The 22,763-nt window shown below is 33.9% G+C and overlaps 1 protein-coding gene across 4 annotated transcripts in view; it reads left to right on the plus strand.

The window, feature by feature from the left end:
- Positions 1 to 22,763, plus strand: part of LOC123687553 (cyclic AMP response element-binding protein A-like) — a 91,586-nt gene that overhangs the window by 62,248 nt on the left and 6,575 nt on the right. For 2 of the 4 annotated variants that reach the window (XM_045627046.1, XM_045627047.1), the window contains exons 2-4: positions 1,722 to 1,944; positions 6,201 to 6,320; positions 22,333 to 22,532. In XM_045627046.1, the coding sequence (XP_045483002.1) occupies positions 1,722 to 1,944; positions 6,201 to 6,320; positions 22,333 to 22,532 (543 nt within the window). The remainder of the gene's footprint in view (positions 1 to 1,721; positions 1,945 to 6,200; positions 6,321 to 22,332; positions 22,533 to 22,763) is intronic. The other 2 variants (XM_045627048.1, XM_045627049.1) reach the window with 1 other exon arrangement.

Consider the following 22,763-nt stretch of genomic DNA (forward strand, 5'->3'; position numbering starts at 1 on the left):
GAGACCTTGGGGGGCTTGTCAGTATGACTCATTTGCTGTCGTTTGAGCTATATTAAGTTATAACCAAAAATCAACACTTCATGAGATATTTGACTTCTTGTGATTTTTAAAAGATTCTTATCTCACTTCATTTTTCGTCAATTTTTTCTACGTTGACCAAATTTGATTATAATTTAGAATTAACTATGTGGCCAGCGAGAAGTCCGGATCTAACACCGTTAGAAAATACGAAGCAGAGAGAAGATCGAGAGTAAATTTAAGACGGAAGGTAACAACTGAAGAAATAAGAAAGAGGGCACGTGCTTGTAACGGGTGTTTTTTTCGAGGTATACAACTTTAAGTTGGCATTACTGTTCAAGATATCGACCGATTTAACAGCTGTCAAGTTATTTATTCTCAGTTTGGATTGGCAATTCACCATGAATAGACTCACGCCTGAACAACGCTTGCAAATAGTGCAATTTCATTTCGAAAATAATGGTTCTGTGCGGAATACGTATCGCGCACTACGTCCATTTTATTTTGTTTAGCGATGAAGCGCACTTCTGGTTGAATGGCTACGTCAATTAACAAAACTGACGCATTTGGAGTGAAGCTAATCCTCAAGTGTATGTCGAAACATCGTTACATCCGGAAAAACTGACTGCTTGGTGCGCTTTATGGGCTGGTGGAATCATTGGTCTGTACTTCTTCAAAAACGATTATGGCCAGAACGTTACAGTCAATGGTGATCGGTATAGAGCCATGATTACTAACTTTTTCATTCCTGAATTGAACAACCATGATGTCCAGGAGCTGTGGTTCCAACAAGACGGCGCAACATGTCACACAGCTCGTGGCACAATCGATTTATTGGAAGACACGTTTGGTGACCGCCTAATTTCACGTTTTGGACTTGTGAATTGGCCTCCAAGATCTTGTGATTTAACACCGCTAGACTACTTTCTGTGGGGCTATGTAAAGTCATTGGTCTATGCGGATAAGCCACAAACCCTTGACCATTTGAAAGACAACATTCGCCGTGTTATTGCCGATATACGGCCACAAATGTTAGAAAAAGTCATCAGAAATTTGACGTCCAGATTGGACTACATCCGAGCCAGCCGTGGCGGTCATATGCCAGAAATCATATTTAAAATGTAATGCCACAAGATTATCTTGCGGATAAATAAAATTCATGTCTATCGAAAAATCCATCGTTGTTTTATTGCAAGTTAAAGTTCTATAGCTCTAAAAAAAAACACCTTTTACAACATTCAACCTCTCCTATTCCTATTCAAAATGTAATACAGCATAATTTCGTTTTTTTTTTATACGTATAATATCCTTTTTTTGATGAAATTAATTCAAAATAATCCAAAATACTATATATTGCTGGAAACCAGGCGCTATGAACTATAGGTGTTTCTTCCTTTCTTTTCCTGTTATTGAAATGTTTTTGTACCTCGATTTTTCCATATTCATTAACTAGTAATTCTTCTTCATATTTGAAAGAAGTCAAGTCTGGATTGGTAATAAGGCCGTCAACATAAAATTACCTCCATAAGAAAAAGTCTATTGGTCCAACTAGCTTTGTCCAAATCTGGTATCAGTGCTTGACCAAAAAATCTACTCCTACTATTCCTCAACCAGTAGCAAGAATGTTCACAAAAATTCAAAGATTATTTCTCCACCTACATATTATATACTTCATGTTCTTTACGATCTTTTTTCTCTTACAGACGATGCAAGACGTGCTCAGACTCCATTCCTCAGGCGATCTCAGCATAGAATGGAGCCACTGCGACAAAGAAATTCCTGGTGTTATAATCCACGATAAACTGATGACAGAATCTGCCTTCGGACATGCCACCCTCCTGAGACCCATCAAAAACGAACATTCCTACAGCCTGAACTCAGAAGGTGGCTCTTTGCCAAATTCACCTCAATCGTACAAAAAAGATGGTGAGTATTTATTGGATATGCTCTCTCGCAAAATCCAAACGCGTCCTTCGATGGGCTGGGGTAAGAGCTGGGCCTCTTGCCGCGACACGAGGCCTTAAATCTTGTTCTCTGAGGCGATTTCTTATTGTCTGAGTGCTAATTTGCACCCCATGAGTTTGCTCAAGCAGATTTTGAAGGAGGCTAGCGGTTGCAAACCGTTGTCTCAACGAAGAAACTCTCAAGTAACGTTCTTGAATGGCAGTTGTTACCCGTGGTCTACCCTGCCCTGGTCTTCGGACATTCATACCTGTCTCCCTGAATCGCTGCAACATTCTGGACACACTTGTATGGGAAACTCCAAACCTTTCTGCAATTCTTGTGTATGTCCACCCTTCTTCTCGCAAAACTACCGCTTGGGCACATTCCTCTTGGGTCAAATTGCGTGTTTCGCGTTGCATAGCGATCGAGTGTAGAAAATCTAACGAAAGAAAAACTATTAATCACTAGAATTGATCGAGAACAACTGATTTCAGAATGGAGCCAATACATTCAAAATCTGATAATCTCATCTTTTTTTATTCCTGCTGGGAAAAAACATCTTTATTGAAGAAAAACGTTGAAAGTGGATAACATATGCATGCATAATTCTGATAAAAATAATTATCATTGAGAACACCTTCAGTTGTAGAATAAATTTGAGATTTCCATAATGTGCGTTAATTATTTTGCGCAGGTATAATGGTCTCACTATAGTTGACTTCTTTGGCTTCAAAATTCTTCCATTATACAAAGGCAAGAGGTTACAACAAAAATTATTGAGCACTTCTTAGAAATATGTGCAACAGTCTATCAAGAATCTGCAACTCTTTGGTCTATATCTTCCTCAACTAGTTTAAATATCTGTTTTTTGGCAGGACAGTTACAGTTTCTGTACTCAAGTTTTTCCAGAACTAGAGTATGGCTCACCTACTTGCATTTTCACAATAAAACAAATCTTATAATGCCCTCTATATCGGTATGAATGAAGCCAACTCTCCTCTAGATTGGTCATCTTAACCTTAGCCTCGAAAATTCTTCTGATCCTATCCTATCCTGATAAAGTTAATAAAAGTATCGCCTAAATCCTTAACTAGAAGGCATCGATGCCAAATGTACCGATTCGTCAGGATATCTAACTACTTAAACAATCTTCTTCAAATAATACTAGTGGCAAATGTAGAAGTAGAATTACTCAGAATTATCATTGTAATCGTACCGACGAATCGTTGCAGAAAACCTTCTGCAGGCACTCCCCAATCACAAACAAAAATGCACCTTATACGTCAACGTCATACAGATAAGAAAACTTGCAGGTGGACATTTTCAAGCCAATTTTCTATGCTGATGACGTCGGTGAGGTCACACTTGATATTTCGCATGACCTTATCTTTTATTCATGCATTATTAAGGAAACCTGCACCAATTTAAGTCCAGTCAAAGCGGCTCGAATGTTCTCATTATATCTGTGTTAGTTCCGTTTTAAAGAGATTTCAGACGTCTGGAGAACCAATTAGAGTAACATGTTTTGGTGACTACCGTTTTTGAGAAGGCTAAAAAAAATTATTATTTCAAAAAGCTTTCTGGTCAGTGAAAAAATTGGTTGCATGTAAAGGGTGTTTTTTTAGAGCTATAGAACATTAAATTGCAATAAAACAACGATGTATTATTCGATTGACATGAATTTTAATTATCCGCAAGATAATCTTGTGGCATTACATTTTAAATATGATTTCTGGCATATGACTGCCACGGCTGGCTCGGATGTAATCCAATCTGGATGTCCAATTTTCGATGACTTTTTCCAACATTTGTGGCCGTATATCGGCAATAACACGGCGAATGTTGTCTTCCAAATGGTCAAGGGTTTGTGGCATACCTTCCTTTTCATAATGGAATAAACATCCATTGATTTCTCTCAAAAGATACTCGTTCTTTTTCAATATCAGTATGAAACCACTTATTAAAAAACCATTTATTATTTTAAGAGTTTTGAAGAGGATCCAAAATAGTCTCAATTTTCTTCACCAACTTCCAATTAGTACCAACGTACCAATAAATATAGATATTCATTTTAATAAGTACTTCTTATCTAGTTCAAAACCTCTATTATTTTTCAGTAAACCTTGAATCAAAAATTATACAATTCCAACAATTCAACGAATGTTTTCTTTCGAACACAGGATAGGTGAACTGAAATTGCCCCACCTTTGTTTGATTTCTCGATCATTGCATAATCCCGATAGTTTTTACGTTCCATGCAAACCGTTCATGGAGCACTATAAAAGTTTATATTTTCTAACACAATTCTAGAAAACAATACCTACTTTTATCATGCCAGTAAGCAACAAATATTTGAGAATACTGATATGGTTGTGAATAACAGAGCAGTCGTTAAGGTTGAATAACTGACATTCGTGAAAATTACTGATAAAAAAAAATACGTGGATATGCATTCAAATTACCCGCCTGTTCAAAAAAGAACGTTGGTTGAAAGAATTGTTATGAAGGTTGAGTTTTCGAATTATTTCTGCAACGTTTTACATAATATTCGTTGTACGAAATGGTTGTTAGTAGTCTGAAAAACGTTAATGAGGTTAATAAGGTGATTTTATATGGTCACAAAAAAGTTGCATTTTTTTCTAACCTAACAATGTATTGTTAGGTTCGATAATGATATTCACTAAAAAAATGTACCGGGTTTTTCACCATAATTTGACCCCCCCTTTATCTTTGTTACTGAAAGAGGTACAAAAAAAATGTTTTGTACAAAAGTTTCACGAAATCGACTAGTGTTTTTTAAAATGATCTCACAAAATTAAAAATATTCAGAGTGGGCAACATATTGATTGCAACTTCATTTTTTCAAATGGAACAACCTGTATATGTTTCCATATTTGACTAGCCCTTTTTCCCCTGACTTCGAATATAAAGGGTGTTTTTTTTAGAGCTATAAAACTTTATATATTTCATATGTTTGATCTGTCTCTTATTCTGAGTACCACAGAGTTTCAAATTTCAAGAACCCCCTGACGTGCTCAGTAATCAGTTGGTCAAGTGGTAGGCTGCGATAACTCAAAACGCCTTTTTTGTGTTATCTCGTTGGAAACGATATATGACATACGTTTGTCATTGAATGAAAATATTCATCGAATATGCACTACACAGAAGCGGAAAAATTTGATATTTTCAATTTATGTGAAGAACAATAAAAATAAGAAAGCTACAAAGAGAGAATATATGGAGTTGCATCCAAATCATCAAATTCCAATTTATAGTGAAAAACGTATGTAATATATCGTTGCCAACGAGATAACTCAAAAAAGGTCATTTTGAGTTATCGCAGCCTACCACTTGAAAACTGATTACTGAGCATGTCAGGGGGTTCTTAAAATTTGAAACTCTGTGGTACTCAGAATAAGAGACATAGACCAAACATTTATGTTATATATTCGAAGTCAGGGGAAAAAGAGCTAGTCAAATATGGAAAAATATACAGGGTGTTCCATTTGAAAAAATGAAGTCGCAATCAATATCTTGCCCAGGATTTTATTTGATTACATGTATCTACAAATGAAATCAAGATATCAAGGTGTAATAAAAACTGAAAGATGGCGAAAAGGATGGTCTTTGTAATGAACAAATTTCCCGAACTGTTCTACAGGGTGTTGGGAAATTGAACTACAAATAAATGATTTTTTTAACCTTTATGAATAAACTATCAACATTTTTGGAAAACATTTCTGGAAGTTGTTTTAATACCAATGAATTTATCTTCAATTTAGCGTAAAATTTATTAAAATCGATGAAAAATTCCGAGTGTAGTAATGGACCGAGATGAAGGATTTCATTCAGTTATTATCCTTCGATGAACCTCCTGAATTGTTCATAGGTTCATGTAGAAGGATTATTTCTCTAATATTTTAAGGGTTCACACTGCAACAAATATATCTGAAATCTGAAGAATTGATATTGAACGTGCCTAAATTTAGAATGGGACAGTAACGAAACCTACACAAGATAAAACCGGTTCTCTAACTCGCTCAGGACCTCAATCGTAATAAAAAAAAAAGAAATTGTGACAATTACCAGGGTTATATTCAGTTTCTCTGAAATAACCATCTCGAATTTTCATATGTGTGTGTTTATTGGTTTCAGATTTTTTTTTCTTCGAATATAATCTAATATAATTGCAGTTCAGGTGCATAATCTGGGTAACTATTTGAAATTTTCTTTTGTAGGCAGTTCAACGATCTCTAAGGACACAGTAAAAACAGAAAAAAACAAGACACAGAACGTTACAGAACTAGATGCTAGACTTTTAGAGATGTATGGCACAAGACTTGAGATGTTTTTCAGAGGTAAAGGGAGCGATCCAAATTTATTTTTTTTTTATTAATTATCACCTTGAACAAATCCTTCATCTGTGGCACTATTCATTTACAGATAACCTACAATTCGATATTATGCTATTTTCATTCTTCATCTTCACGTCAGAATGATCACCTTATGCTTATTTTATGATTTAATTTAGCTTAATCTTTCAGTTATGGCTTTTTCTCTTCGATTTTTAGCCTTTGAAATTAGTTGATCGAAAATTATCAGTTAGTATCAATGCGGAATAGCAATCGAATTCAGTTCTCAAGTGTAGCATATAGCAATTGATTTTTCTACCAAATTTCTTGCAAATAGCTCTTATAGGTTTCTTAGTTACTTCGTGATATTTGAGATATTTTGCTGCTATCTTAATTGAATACCTTGAATATCTATTCTTCTACAAGAAATATTTGAAAATTTAGAGAAGGAAATTTTAGAGTACTAAACGTATCACTTTTCAAGGTGACTATGTTGAGGAATAAAGTCGAATTTTCAAGAAAAAATTTTTTTTTACTAAACTACTTTTACTTAACTAAAAAACATTTATCTGATAACTCGCCTCACAAATTTCGAACTTTTTCAATAGTAGCTACCTAATAAGATTTTCAATATTATTTCTCCACTTTGGATTTTCCACATCGATATAACATTAAAGACAGAGATCCATAGAACAGGTTTTTCTTCTTTTTTTTTGTATGTATAATAGATGAATGAATGGCGTCTAAACAAGCTAACACGACATATTTTAGAATTTTCTGGATTCGAATATTTCAGTCATCTATTCATATAATCTAAAAAGCAGGTTCTTGCAATAGTTTTTGAATAATTTGGGGATTAACTTGAAATGATTTTTAGGTTCGACAAAATTTTTATTTGTGTAGAATTGATCGTTCGTGGTTTTGAGCCAAAATACTCGAAATATTGAAGAGACAATCCACCATTTCTTCCCAACTTAATTTATTCAAGTCATGAATATCTTTCATTTGGAATTTCCTGTGAATTCTTTGAACATTTCACTTTTCAAGGTCTCATGCCCAAGATGAGCATCAGGAAATTCAAAAGTCAATATCCGTTTCTTCTCGTGAACCTATCCTATGATTAGTATACAAATTAGTCACCACCACGTGACGTAACTACGCTATTTATCATACCAAACCATGCCTTTTCTGAAAGTACAGTTATACAACTTACAGAAAAACAAGATTTTTGACCTATGATGATGTCATCGTAAATGTTTCGGTAATTACGATCCGGATTGGATGAAAAAAAAAAAGGAGAAACATGAGCCTGAAGCAGGATATCAAGTTTTTGGATTATTCTTCGAAATGACTTTGGATATCAAAGCGGATAATTTTTTTTCGATTCTATTCTTGAAATTCTGTGGTTTTAGTTATGTGATCAACATAAAATTTTGTACAGTTTCAAAATGACATTTTACAACAAAATGCAAATTTTCAGTTTTACCGAATCAAAATTTTGCTCAGAAAAATCAAATAAAATGAATAGAAATAATAAAAAAAAATGAGGAAAGTACTGACGTGAAGTCAAATTTTTTAAGCACTAATATCCAGATTTTAGTTCTTTGGCATCAGATTTTTCATGAAAAGAGTTGTTCTATCCAACACCAAAATTATTGCACTAAAATCTGGACCACCTGTATAATTGTCGCATGAATAAACGAGTGCTTCAAAGTTCATATCTTCACGTCAGTGCTTTCCCCATTTTTTTATATAAAGAACTAACAAATCTTTGTTCAAAATTGGACACATTGAAATTTCAATCTTGATTCAATTCTGAAATTATTATTCAAAATTTTCCGTTTGTTCAATTTTAAACTTTTTTTTTTATAGATCGTTCTTCTTCTTCTGTGTAATCTACTGAGCCAAATTAGATCCGCAGATACAAATTGCAAAAACAATTTCTGATGAATAATGAAAATTTTATCGCACAACCAGATTCTGAACCTATTTATTTAAAATGCAAAAGTTTATCATCAGTTCGCATTATATGGAAAGTGCATACATAATATATTTCAAAGATAAATATGCCAAATAGCGGTCAATGAATTGTTGGAATAAAACCGAGTTCATATTTACCTATTCGCATTTGTGGCTTGTGCAATAATGCCAATACTAAAGAAATTTTCACAACCTGGGCGAATAAAATCTTTCAACAAATAGTTGACCACTGTTCATGAAAACATTCAGCCCACAAATCTTACAGTACATGTTTATGGGACTTTTATTTTAATATTAACTCTCATTATCCTTCGCACCTCCAACTTAGGAACATCCTGTATTGTGTGACTTTCAAAACATATTCCTAAAATTTACTCATTTTACACGAACGTGGCAACGTCGTAAATTTTTATATGAAGTAAAATCTATGTATACTACTGATAGCTGAATAATGTATAAAAAAATATCTTAAAAAACTGATCCTAGAAGAACACGTCAAGTCAAGGTTATTTGAAAGATTTTTTTCTATGAAACCTATGAAATAATTCAGTGTTGTTCATTGTATTTTCCTTCTCGAACAATAGCAATCGAAAAAGTGAAATTCATAGATGCTCAAAAATGCAATTTTACAGCAATCAATGACGTCACATGGAAGTATAAACGATCAAGTACGATATAGAAAAGCTTTTGTTTTAATGATGAGTTCAATTACTTTGTCGGAATTTTTCATTGGTATATTCGTCAACATAGATATTATTTTTCAAATTAATGTACAGGGTGGGTAAATAAGCGAGGTAAGCGGCTATATCTCAGGATCCACTCATCGTAGAGACTTGCGGTAAAAATTGTTACCACTGAAGTGTACAAGAAAACATACTGGAAATTGTTATGTTTTGTTTATACCTCTACCGCTAGGGGGCGTAATAGCTATCGTCGAGTAGAAAAATGAATTTTACTCGAAAATGTTTCATATGAAGTTGAAGAAAAAATATCATCACTGTAATCCTTGAAAAATTCTCTATGTTTTTGAATTGTCACTTTCGATTTTACGACATCAAATAAGGGTAGGTGAAAGGGAGAAATCTGACTGATTGGAATGCCTGTAACTTCAGTTTGGCTCAACATTTTTGAGCAAATTAGATCTCGTCTGAAAGATAATATCTTGTTGGTTGAGGACAAAATATACTCATGATAAATTTGTTTTTGCTGCTTTCGATAGGGGGCGCTAAGTCATAAGTTCATTGTTTTGTTCATTTTACGTCGAAATTTCAAATGTAATGATAGGATTTTCTCAACAGAAACTCCATCAAATTTGCATGAAAAAACCTGCAGGTCGTAATGCGATAGTTTCAGGCGTTCTGAAGTTATGGCCGAAAGAAGATATTCTTCAACTGATGCACGTCAAAAAACCAAATTGTGTCTTTAAGTTCTGACAGAAACAGAAATCCCATCAAATTTGTATGAAAAATTCAAATGGACGCAAAGCGATAGCTTCAGGCGTTCTGGAGTTATGGCCGAAAAAAGATATTCTTCAACTGATGCACTGAAAAACCAAATTGTGTCTTCTTTCGGCCATAACTCCAGAACGCCTGAAGCTATCGTGAAATGATCCTGAGATATAGCCGCTTACCTCGCTTATTTGCCCACCCTGTACATATATTGTTTAAACAAGTATACTCAATAAATAAGACAATATTTTTAAATTGTCATATAGCCTTTTCTAAGAAAATGTTAAGGTGCAAAGAATGTATCAAGACATCGATCAAGTGGTCTTGAGAACTATTTCGATATTCAGTGCATTCTTATGGTGATTACAAAATATTAATGCATAATGATTATTATAACGTAACTGCACAAGAAATATGCAGATAGAAATTATTTAAATGCGAGAAAATCAAGTGAGGAATGCACAGAAAAGTTCAAGAAGTTGTGTAATCTTCTTCAACGGACAAAGAGATAGTTACAGATTTCACTGATGCCTGATTCTTTCGTGATCCATAGTATTCTCAGTAAGATGCAAGAGCGCACGGATGCTGCAATCTCAGATTCTCGGGGGCATATTCTTCAGAATTTAATGCTGAGAATGAATCGTTAATCACGTCTGTTAATTTCATTGGAATTCTTGAAAATCTTTCATTTTGGGTTATTTTTCGGGCAATATTTCACCAATAACTTGACACATGTTGGTTTCCAGAACATCAATAGATTGAGGATTATCGGCATTAACACTATCCTTCACATAAACCCACAAAAAAAAATCCAAAGACGATAAATCACAAGATCTTGGTGGCCAATTCACATCGAAATGATAAATTACGCATCCTGGGCATTTTTCTTGAGATGAAGCCAAATCTGGTCCTGTTTCTGTGCTCATTATCAATTGACATCATAGAAATATTGAGACCATTTTCTATTATTCATATTGATGCAAACTACACGATGTTGTATATTTTTGAAATCAGTAAAAATTAGGCTTTCAAAACATGACACTGAATCTAGTGTTTTCATTAAAAAAAAACATAATTTTGGGTCACAGCTTCGTGATTAAAAACCCTGCTAAAAAGACGAGTACGCCACTGGATTCTACGAAAAAAGTGTCTGTATAATGTTTGAATTTCAGAGCTCTATCAACAGTATTAGCAGAGTTTTAATTTTTTCTCGATATCGCCATTTTTCCAATTTTCGCTTATAACTTGACAACAAAAGAAGGTGGACAAAAATGAATACTACTCTTGTTAGTTTCTCAGAAAAATAGAACGAGATTGGGTATCTAATTTTGTCTATCTCCTCTGATTCAAAAGTTGTAGTGCTAAAACATCGAAATTTAGCCAAATTTTTTCACCATAATACTAAAAGAGGTACAAAAAAATGTTTTCCACAAAAGTTTCACGAAATCGACTTCTGTTTTTTAAAATGATTTCACAAATTGAAATATATACAGAGTGAGCAACATATTGATTGCAACTTCATTTTTTCAAATGGAACACCCTGTATATTTTTCTATATTTGACTAGCTCTTTTTCCCCTGATTTCGAATATATAAAATATGTTTGGCCTATCTCTCTTATTCTGAGTATCACAGAGTTTCGAATTTAAAGAACCGACAGGCAAGCTTAGAAATCAGTTTTCAATTTGAAGGCTGCGATAATTCAGAATGCCCTTTTTTGAGTTATTTCGTTTGCAACGATATATGACATACGTTTGTCATTGAATAATGATAATAATTTTCTTCGATCTGAAAGTTACAATCAAATTAAATGTAAATTCTATTGAATAAAACTATTCATCGAATATGCACAACACAGAAGCAGAAAAATTTGAAATATTTCCACTTTATGTGAAGAACAATAAAAATAAGAAAGCTACAAGGACAGAATATAATATGGAGTTGCATCCAAATCATGCAATTCCAATTTATAGTGAAAAATGTATGTCATATCTTTGCCAACGAGGTAACTCAAAAAAAGGGCATTTTGAGTTATCGCAGCCTACCACTTGAAAACTGATTACTGAGCATGCTAGGTGGTTCTGAAAATTTGAAACTCTGTGCTACTCAGAATAGGAGAGATAGACCAAACATATGTTATATATTCGAAGTCAGGGGAAAAAGAGCTAGTCAAATATAGAAAAATATACAGGGTGTTCCATTTGAAAAAATGAAGTTGCAATCGATATGTTGCCCACTCTGTATATATTTCGTTTTGTGAGATCATTTTAATAAGCGCTAGTCGATTTCGTGAAACCTTTGTAGAAAATATTTTTTTTAAAGGGGGGTTCAAATTATGGTGAAAAACCCGGTACATCGCTCAAAATTCAGACTGTCATCAATTAATTTTTAAGGAGAAACTTCATCATTAAAGTTAAACCTACGCTTATAATAAAGATATTTAAAGTTATAAACATCTCAACATTATCTGCGTTCCCTTCTATAAATTAACAACAATAAAAGCTGTGAAAGATTATTCCCAATTATTCTCTAGTTTATTGTCTCATCGAGGCATTTTATAGAGTGTGATCGAAAATCTAGGTCTCAAGTGCGCGTTAGAAAAATACCACGATTCTAGGTAATTGGAATAACCGTAAATCGCCATTAATAAGCAAAGAATAACAGACAATCGATCATTCATCATCGTGATGCTGGCTAATTGCAGAGTTCTTCCTACAAAGGCATCTGACGCTTTGTGAAAGGAGACATGACGAAACCCACGGCGAATATCTGCCAAAGGATGATTTGGGAGGCATTGACACAGTTCATAGAATTTAATTTCTATTTTGCGCGTCACGACCGAAGCACTCTTGATGACTTCATGAATCCTCTAGAGAACAAAAAACGATTGGTCATTATGTTGACATCCAACCCTGATTGCAAATCAAACAGCTATTATCGTGATTCCTTGAAATCCGACACCAAACGTTCGACAAGGGCGGCAATTATATTTTTCTAATTTTTTTTTGAGTGGGTGTAGTATGGAGTGATGATTGATTGCCTCGTAACCTGGTCACTTCGATCTGCGATCGTTGAAATGCATAAAGTTATACTATGAGATAGGTGAGGCAGTGCATCATCCATAAATTCTGGAAATACACGTATTAATCGAATATTTTATGGATCTATCACATCCTCAAATTCACATCATTTGGTACGGCACTGTTCTGTTCCCTAATATTCATCTCAATCTCACAATTCTTGTATAGGGTGGTTTTTTTTCGAGGTATATAACTTTAAGTTGTCATTAATGTTCAAGATTCCGACCGATTTAGAAGCTGTCAAGTGATTTATTCTAAGTTTGGTTTGGCAATTAATCATGAATAGACTCACGCCTGAACAACGCTTTCAAATCGTGAAATTTTATTTCGAAAATGATGGTTTTGTGCGGAATACGTATCGCGCACTACGTCCATTAGCGATGAAGCGCACTTCTGGTTGAATGGCTAATCCTCAAGTGTATGTCGAAACACCGTTATATCCAGAAAAACTGACTGTTTGGTCTTTATGGGCTGGTGGAATCATTGGTCCGTACTTCTTCAAAAACGATGATGGCCAGAACGTTACAGTCAATGGTGATCGGTATAGAGCCATGATTACTAAATTTTTCATTCCTGCATTGAACAACCATGATGTCCAGTAGCAGTGGTTCCAACAAGACAGAGCAACATGTCACACAGCTCGTGCCACAATCGATTTATTGAAAGACACGTTTGGTGAGCGCCTAATTTCACGTTTTGGACCTGCGAATTGGCCTCCAAGATCTTGTGATTTAACACCGCTAGACTACTTTCTGTGGGGCTATGTGAAGTCATTGGTCTATGCGGATAAGCCACAAATCCTTGACCATTTGGAAGACAACATTCGCCGTGTTATTGCCGATATACGGCCACAAATGTTGGAAAAAGTCATCGAAAATTGGACGTCCAGATTGGACTACATCCGAGCCAGCCGTGGCGGTCATATGCCAGAAATCATATTTAAAATGTAATGCCACAAGATTATCTTGCGGATAAATAAAATTCATGTCAATCGAATAATCCATCGTTGTTTTATTGCAATTTAAAGTTCTATAGCTCTAAAAAAAAAACCGGCGTGAACTTGGCAGCCACTTTTCAGCAGCCGAATTCATTCCAGCAGCCAAACGACCAGTGGCGTCGGTAGAATTTAAAACTAACGAATCGATCTGTTTTTGGGGTGCAACGCAAGAATTTGCTTTTTGAGTTTACTTGAACGACTTCAGTCAAGTTTTTATGACATTTCAATGCACGAAATAATATTATAGATGAACTTGAATTATGCTGATCAATGAAACGACGGGGTATATACAAGTATTTTCACGAATGAAATCTTGAAAAACGTTTAGCCAAGTTGATATTTGGAATACTTACTCTTCAATAGGAACAGAATGACACATCCGAAGCACATTGATTTGCAGGCCGTCTAAGGGGTAGTTTACACTTGTGAATTTTTCGAAATTTTCAAAAATGACCCTGTTAAAAATGTTTAGCCAAATTCATATTTGGTATTCCTACTCTTGAATAGCTAAAGAATAACATATCCGAAGGATTTTGATTTGCAGGCCGTCTAAGGGGTAGTTTACACTTGTGAATTTTTCGAAATTTTCAAAAATGACCCTGTTAAAAATGTTTAGCCAAATTCATATTTGGTATTCCTACTCTTGAATAGCTAAAGAATAACATATCCGAAGGATTTTGATTTGCAGGCCGTCTAAGGGGTAGTTTACACTTGTGAATTTTTCGAAATTTTCAAAAATGACCCTCTCAAAAATGTTTAGCCAAGTTCATATTTGGTATTCCTACTCTTGAATAGCTAAAGAATAACATATCCGAAGGATTTTGATTTGCAGGCCGTCTAAGGGGTAGTTTACATTTGTAAATTTTTCGAAATTTTCAAAAATTACCCTGTTAAAAATGTTTAGCCAAGTTCATATTTGGTATTATTACTCCTATATAGCTAAGGAAAAACATATCCGAAGCACATTGATTTGCAGGCCGTCTAAGGGGTAGTTTACACTTGTGAATTTTTCGAAATTTTCAAAAATGACCCTCTCAAAAATGTTTAGCCAAGTTCATATTTGGTATTATTACTCCTAAATAGCTAAAGAATAACATATCCGAAGGATTTTGATTTGCAGGCCGTCTAAGGGGTAGTTTACACTTGTGAATTTTTCGAAATTTTCAAAAATGACCCTCTCAAAAATGTTTAGCCAAGTTCATATTTGGTATTATTACTCCTAAATAGCTAAAGAATAACATATCCGAAGGATTTTGATTTGCAGGCCGTCTAAGGGGTAGTTTGCACTTGTGGATTGTGGACAGTCTTCCCACCCCATAATTGCGGGCTATTGTGGCTCATTGTTGTGCAACTTGTAAAGTCTTATTTAGGTTTATTTAACTTGAATCTATATTCCATATGAGATTAACATAAGGGTAACACACCCAAATATTATCATGGCTAAAAATTTCTGACAGGGTCATTCTCAAAAATTCCGAAAAATTCACAGGTGTAAACTACCCCTTAGACGGTCTGCAAATCAAAATCCTTCGGATATGTTATTCCTTAGCTATTTAGGAGTAATAATACCAAATATGAACTTGGCTAAACATTTTTGAGAGGGTCATTTTTGAAATTTTCGAAAAATTCACAAGTGTAAACTACCCCTTAGACGGCCTGCAAATAAAAATCCTTCGGATATGTTATTCTTTAGCTATTTAGGAGTAATAATACCAAATATGAACTTGGCTAATCATTTTTGAGAGGGTCATTTTTGAAAATTTCGAAAAATCCACAGTTGTAAACTACCCCTTAGACGGCCTGCAAATCAAAATCCTTGGGATATGTTATTCTTTAGCTATTCAAGAGTAGGAATACCAAATATGAATTTGGCTAAACATTTTTAACAGGGTCATTTTTGAAAATTTCGAAAAATTCACAGGTGTAAACTACCCCTTAGACGGCCTGCAAATCAAAACCCTTCGGATATGTTATTCTTTAGCTATTCAAGAGTAGGAATACCAAATATGAATTTGGCTAAACATTTTTAACAGGGTCATTTTTGAAAATTTCGAAAAATTCACAATTGTAAACTACCTCTTAGACGGCCTGCAAATCAAAATCCTTCGGATATGTTATTCTTTAGCTATTCAGGAGTAATAATACCAAATATGAACTTGGCTAAACATTTTTGAGAGGGTCATTTTTGAAAATTTCGAAAAATTCACAAGTGTAAACTACCCCTTAGACGGCCTGCAAATCAAAATCCTTCGGATATGTTATTCTTTAGCTATTCAAGAGTAGGAATACCAAATATGAATTTGGCTAAACATTTTTAACAGGGTCATTTTTGAAAATTTCGAAAAATTCACAGGTGTAAACTACCCCTCAGACGGCCTGCAAATCAAAATCCTTCGGATATGTTATTCTTTAGCTATTCAAGAGTAGGAATACCAAATATGAATTTGGCTAAACATTTTTAACAGGGTCATTTTTGAAAATTTCGAAAAATTCACAAGTGTAAACTACCCCTTAGACGGCCTGCAAATCAATGTGCTTCGGATGTGTTATTCTGTTCCTATTGAAGAGTAAGTATTCCAAATATCAACTTGGCTAAACGTTTTTCAAGATTTCATTCGTGAAAATACTTGTATATACCCCGTCGTTTCATTGATCAGCATAATTCAAGTTCATCTATAATATTATTTCGTGCATTGAAATGTCATGAAAACTTGACTGAAGTCGTTCAAGTAAACTCAAAAAGCAAATTCTTGCGTTGCACCCCAAAAACAGATCGATTCGTTAGTTTTAAATTCTACCGACGCCACTGGTCGTTTGGCTGCTGGAATGAATTCGGCTGCTGAAAAGTGGCTGCCAAGTTCACGCCGGTAAAAAAAAAACACCCTTTATATTCATCTTTAAGAAATTAACGGTTTGGGGCATGCCTCACGTGCTTCCTTGTCTAGCGCTTCATTTTCATCAGCGAGAAATCGAGGATATTCCTAGCAAATTAAAAATATTTTCTTTGTTGTGTGGTTATTTTTGAAAAAAAGTTGGCCTTATTTCGTTTTGCACTGAGCAATCATGTGTTGATGTTCCTTCTTAAAGGTATAAATTGACCACAACTCCAAGAAGAAATTCACAAAACGAAAATAAGGCCCCTGCTGATGTCACAAGATCTAGATCTATACACTAGTTAACCTATAAAGTTTCTCTTGTTTCAGAGACGATCTCCATTTCACCATACGTACGTTACTTTTTCAACAAACGATTAAAATATCAACGGAGCACAATATACAGTTGTTCGTTTCTTACCTGTCTGAACGATCACGATGTAATTAAAGCCTTGTAGAAGATTGGTGTCGATGCGTTATTACTGGTTTATAACTAAAATGTTAACTTTTTATTGATCCGTATGGTAAAGGACAGTTGTATTAGATTGGTATTCGAGTGCATAGTCTGTTTCTGTCCCGTTAACCTTTCGTTTCTAGAAGTATGCAGTCAGATTTTACCACCTACTGTTCGCTTTTGATTTATTACTATACTACGATAATTACCATTTGTGAATCAGGGAAGTGAAATTCTAAGCCTGGAAAATTTTACTTGGAGGTCCTCTGATTACCGGTCTGTCTGTCTTGTAAAGGGTGCTTTTTTCGAGGTATATAACTTTAAGTTGACATTACTGTTCAAGATGGCGACCGATTTAACAGCTGTCAAGTGATTTATTCTCAGTTTGATTTGGCAATTCATCATGAATAGACTCACGCCTGAACAGCGCTTGCAAATAGTGCAATTTTATTTCGAAAATGATGGTTCTGTGCGGATTACGTATCGCGCACTACGTCCATTTTATTATGTTTAGCGATGAAGCGCACTTCTGGTTGAATGGATACGTCAACAAACAAAACTGCCGCATTTGGAGTGAAGCTAATCCTCAAGTGTATGTCGAAACACCGTTACATCCAGAAAAACTGACTGTTTGGTGCACTTTATGGGATGGAGGAATCATTGGTCTGTACTTCTTCAAAAACGATGATGGCCAGAACGTTACAGTCAATGGTGATCGGTAAAGAGCCATGATTAATAACTTTTTCATTCCTGAATTGAACAACCATGATGTCCAGGAGCTGTGATTCCAACCAGACGGCGTAACATGTCACACAGCTCGTGCCACAATCGATTTATTGAAAGACAAGTTTGGTGACCGCCTAATTTCACGTTTTGGACCTGTCAATTGGCCTCCAAGATCTTGTGATTTAACACCGCTAGACTACTTTCTGTGGGGCTATGTAAAGTCATTAGTCTATGCGGATAAGCCACAAACTCTTGACCATTTGGAAGACAACATTCGCCGTGTTATTGCCGATATACGGCCACAAATGTTGGAAAAAGTCATCGAAAATTGAACGTCCAGATGGGACTACATCCGAGCCAGCCGTGGCGGTCATATGCCAGAAATCATATTTAAAATGTAATGCCACAAGATTATCTTGCGGATAAATAAAATTCATGTCAATCGAATAATCCATCGTTATTTTATTGCAATTTAAAGTTCTATAGCTCTAAAAAAAACACCCTTTGTAATATCTGTTTTTTTTCGATTATTTTTATATAAATATGTATATTCTTTTGAGAAAGAGCAATAAAAACAATTCTTCACTCCAAACAATAAAAAAAAAACATGAACTAAACAGAATAAAAAGTATAGTATATTAAGCGATCAATATAAAATTTGGCACGTGGTTTCAAGTTTCTTCATTCAAATGCAAATTCTCATCTCGACCAAATTTGCACGAAGTGGTTATCAGTGAATCGAAACTTATCTTTCGAGAATTGCATACATTGCGACGAATCGATAGTTCAATCTGTACGGAGAAGGACCGCTCAAAAAAATACTTGAAGTTTCCTATATATTCAATAGAACGATAGAATCCCGTAATCACGCTAAATGTAAGAAATATAGAAGATTACGAAAGTTTATTCGGTAATTTTGATAGGACGTGTGAATGGTTATCTCTGCCCTTATCTCGTCATTCAGAGAATAATACAATTTCTCAGTATTTTGTTTGACATGTATCATTGTAATATTTGTAATTACGATAGGGAAGGCAAATATTTTGGGCAAGGATTTCCTAGAACAATATTTTTAGAGTTGAATAATTATTACTGTATATCCACTAATTACACTGGAGAAGTGTTGAATAAACCTTAAGAGGGAGTACCACCATGTGGCTTTCCCCTCTAGCGCTACTAAGGTGACTAAATTTTTTACGGTGAACGAAGTTGTACATTCACTTCATCTCCTTTTTTTTTAATATAAAACAATGTTTGAAGGATCGAAACCCACACACAAAAAAAAAGAAAGGAAAGTCTGTATGTAGGTACAATGAATTCATCAGTATAGTGCAATTTGAGTCTATTTTATGCCCAATTGAATATGTTTATTTTTTTATTTATTGAACGGCAGGCCAATTTACAATTGAATAGAGAGATACAAAGTAAAAATACAAGTGCATACATTAATGGAATCATAGGATGAATACAAACAAAAGGAGAGAAAAAACAAAAACAACAACTACAACCTTCTAACAGCTCTTCTAAAGGAAGCCAAGGATGAATCGAACAGCTCAAGTTTGTTGCTGTGAGTGTTTGCTGATCTCATTGTTTCATTGAGAGACTCATTTTGTCCATAATTTGTTATGCAGAAAGGAATCAATGTTGTTGTAGATTCTCTCTTTTAATGCAATTTTTCGTGGATATTTCAATGCTTCCATTCCATTCTCTACTCGAGCAGACTTCAAGATTAGAACATTTGAATTTTCTTTGGATTTTGAACAAAATATGAAAAACTCAGCATGACTATCTCATACTTGCCACTTGAAAGCTAGATTTATCGATTTCCAAGTAGTTTGATACTTCCAATAATAAATATTTTTATCAATTGATTAACTTCATTGAAGTTGTATCGATGTAATCGTGGGTTTTTATAATCTGAAAATAAAAAAAAAATTTGGGTTTTCTAAAGTGGTTTAATCAATATTGAATTTCCGATGAAATGCTAAGAGAATCACATCTTCTAATTTACAAATGTTCTAATATTCGAGCAATAACTAATCAAATTCTTATAATGAAGTTGATCTACGAATGAAATAACATATATGTGATATAACTTGAAATTAAGATAATTTAAATAATAAACTTCTAACGGTTTCTCCAATATGAATCATACAATTTAAATATTTATATAATGACAACACTGTCTAATGAATTCTTCATAAATTTCTCTCACAACTGAAAACTGATTTTGATATAGAACAATTTATCAATCTCTAAACCTTGTTGAAGCGTGTATCTCTTCATGATTAAATGGCCTAAACTAATGAATACAAATGACTTAAGAAATGTTGCGTCAAGTGAATTTGTCCAAATCTTAGAGTAATAAACATAGGTAGGGGGAGCATATGTCATTTTCAGTAAGCAAATTTTGTCCCCATTATCAACTATCAAATTTGACATAAAGCGCGCAGAAATGAAAACATCTTAGTGATACGATATTTCACACTATTCACGAGTTTCTCCACAAAGAACGCACTTCTTATGTCCCATAGTGAATCAACGTTTCATATTAATTCAAAATATATTGAAATAAATACCTAAATATATCAGAAATTCAGAAAACAAACTTTAAGCGCGTCAAACGACGTGAAACAACCGATGACACTAGGAGAGCAAAAGTTGCCAAACCTTGGATTTCAGCAGGTAGATACAGAAAATAATAGATATTCTGCTTATTATAAATTCGACAATTAGGAAGAAAATCGGATTCCAAATATTCAAATTTGCATATTTAATGGGTAATCACTCAAATAAATATATTAAATTCAATATAATAAACATCCATAACGAGATGGTAAAATTGTAGATTTGAAAACATATCATAACCCGACAACGTAATCTAACCATGTTGGGGACATGTAAAAATTGCGTATACTCCCTCTATCTATGTTTATTACTCTATGTATATATATTTTTCTCTGACATATAACATTAACATTGTTCAACATAGTTTGTCAGTTTGACATAAATCCTCATAATCATAAGTCCTTAAATGGAATGTAAAACATCACGATTAAATGACGTTTTCTGAAATCATTATTATTTAAAAGTTTGTAGTATTCTTCAACTTAATCACTAGATTTTGATTTTATTCAGGTATTTTTGAACGAACGCATAAGTTATTACGTCAATGCTATTCTAGAAATATTTCTCGATGTCTGGTATGAATCTGGATATGTCGCAATGGTGCTTCGAAAAAATATTTTTTTCCGCTTCATTATTCCTATCTTTTCTTATCGTCACGACATATAGATAATCCAACAGTCCTGATCGTTTAGGATATATGACTGTTGCCCCACTTTCGATTACGTTTATCACCACAAATCATTATTATCATTATTTCTCTTATGCAATAGATTATTCAATTGTACAATTTTTGGAATAAACGTTCTATATAGGGTTTTTCGATAGAAATGGTTATTATGGCAATACTGTGTATTATTTTTTGACATTTCTTATTTCATTTGTGTTCTGTAGGTTAATCTATTCAATCAAGGAAAGATACACGCTTCAACAACGTTTGGAAATTGTTAAATTGTTTTATCATAAGCATTGCTCATTTGTGAATACTAAGAGAAATAGAAGAATTCATAATCGATATTGTTAATCGACTCACTATTATATAACCCTTTTACATCGTATTTCTATTGGAAAACCCTTTACCATAAGAAATCTTGGCATAAAATTTTCTACAAAAATAGCTGTTTAATCATATCCATTCTCCAAGGTTGACAACCTGGCCCATCAACTCAAAAAAAATTTTTTTCAATAATTTCCTCCTTGTAAATACGGCAACACACAATAAATGTTCAAAATAGTTAATGATAATAAAGTAAAAACAGAAATAATATAATATTCATTAAGAGAATCGAATCAATAAAATAGTTGAAGAAGATGATTCTAAATGCATGTATACAATTATATTTGAAAATAAAAGCAGTTTTTGATATTTTAATGTCATTTTTATACAGTGGAACACAATCGTTTGAAAAATACCTGTCAATTGTCGGAAATCGGAAAGTCACAAAAACCCTAATCTTATTCTCCAAATTGTAATCTTTTAACGAATCCAGGTATGTAATCATACATTTTTCCTCTGATTTCAAATGTTTTTCCAGTAAACTTGAAATATCAGGTACCTATTACATGAAAATTGCAAGAACATTCACCTTTTCTACCTGTTATATTATCCAACCTGTATATGCTATATTTATATATAATTACATGTTTATATTGTCATGTGAAATAAACCAGTATCAATTTAAATCTCATATGGTTTACCCGAAAGTTATCACACTTTCTGAGTACTGAATTTTTTTCTTCATTCTATCCTACTTTTTGATGAAATACCTACTGTCAAATTTCAATCAATGAATCGAATGAACTGAAGAAAATTTCAAAATTTCTTTTTTTTTGCAGACATGGAAGACGAGTGTTTTCCAGCGATTTCAATGAAGAAAGCCTGTGGAAAACTGAACGATATGGAAGACGAAATAGAAGAAGATATCGACATCAAAGATGAACCAATGAGCGAAACCGAAAGTATCCATTCTTCATGTCCATCGTCGCCACAGTCTATCTTACAAACTACAAGTGACCTTCAATTCAATATAGATATAGTGAGTGTACTGGATATTTTCTGAGTAGATTTGATATGCCGCATTATTCTGTATTTGCTACAACAAGACCAGCATCGGATGGGGTCTCCAGTTATATACTATAATTATACGATGTAGACTAACAGGCCAATTGAAAAGTCCCCGATCTACCATAGTGAAACACATTTTTTTGGCAAAACTCGATTTTATTATTCAACATAGTTGCCTTCGAGGGCGATACAGCGATTATAG

Source organism: Harmonia axyridis, chromosome 1, assembly GCF_914767665.1.
Source record: "Harmonia axyridis chromosome 1, icHarAxyr1.1, whole genome shotgun sequence".
NCBI lineage: Eukaryota > Metazoa > Arthropoda > Insecta > Coleoptera > Coccinellidae > Harmonia > Harmonia axyridis.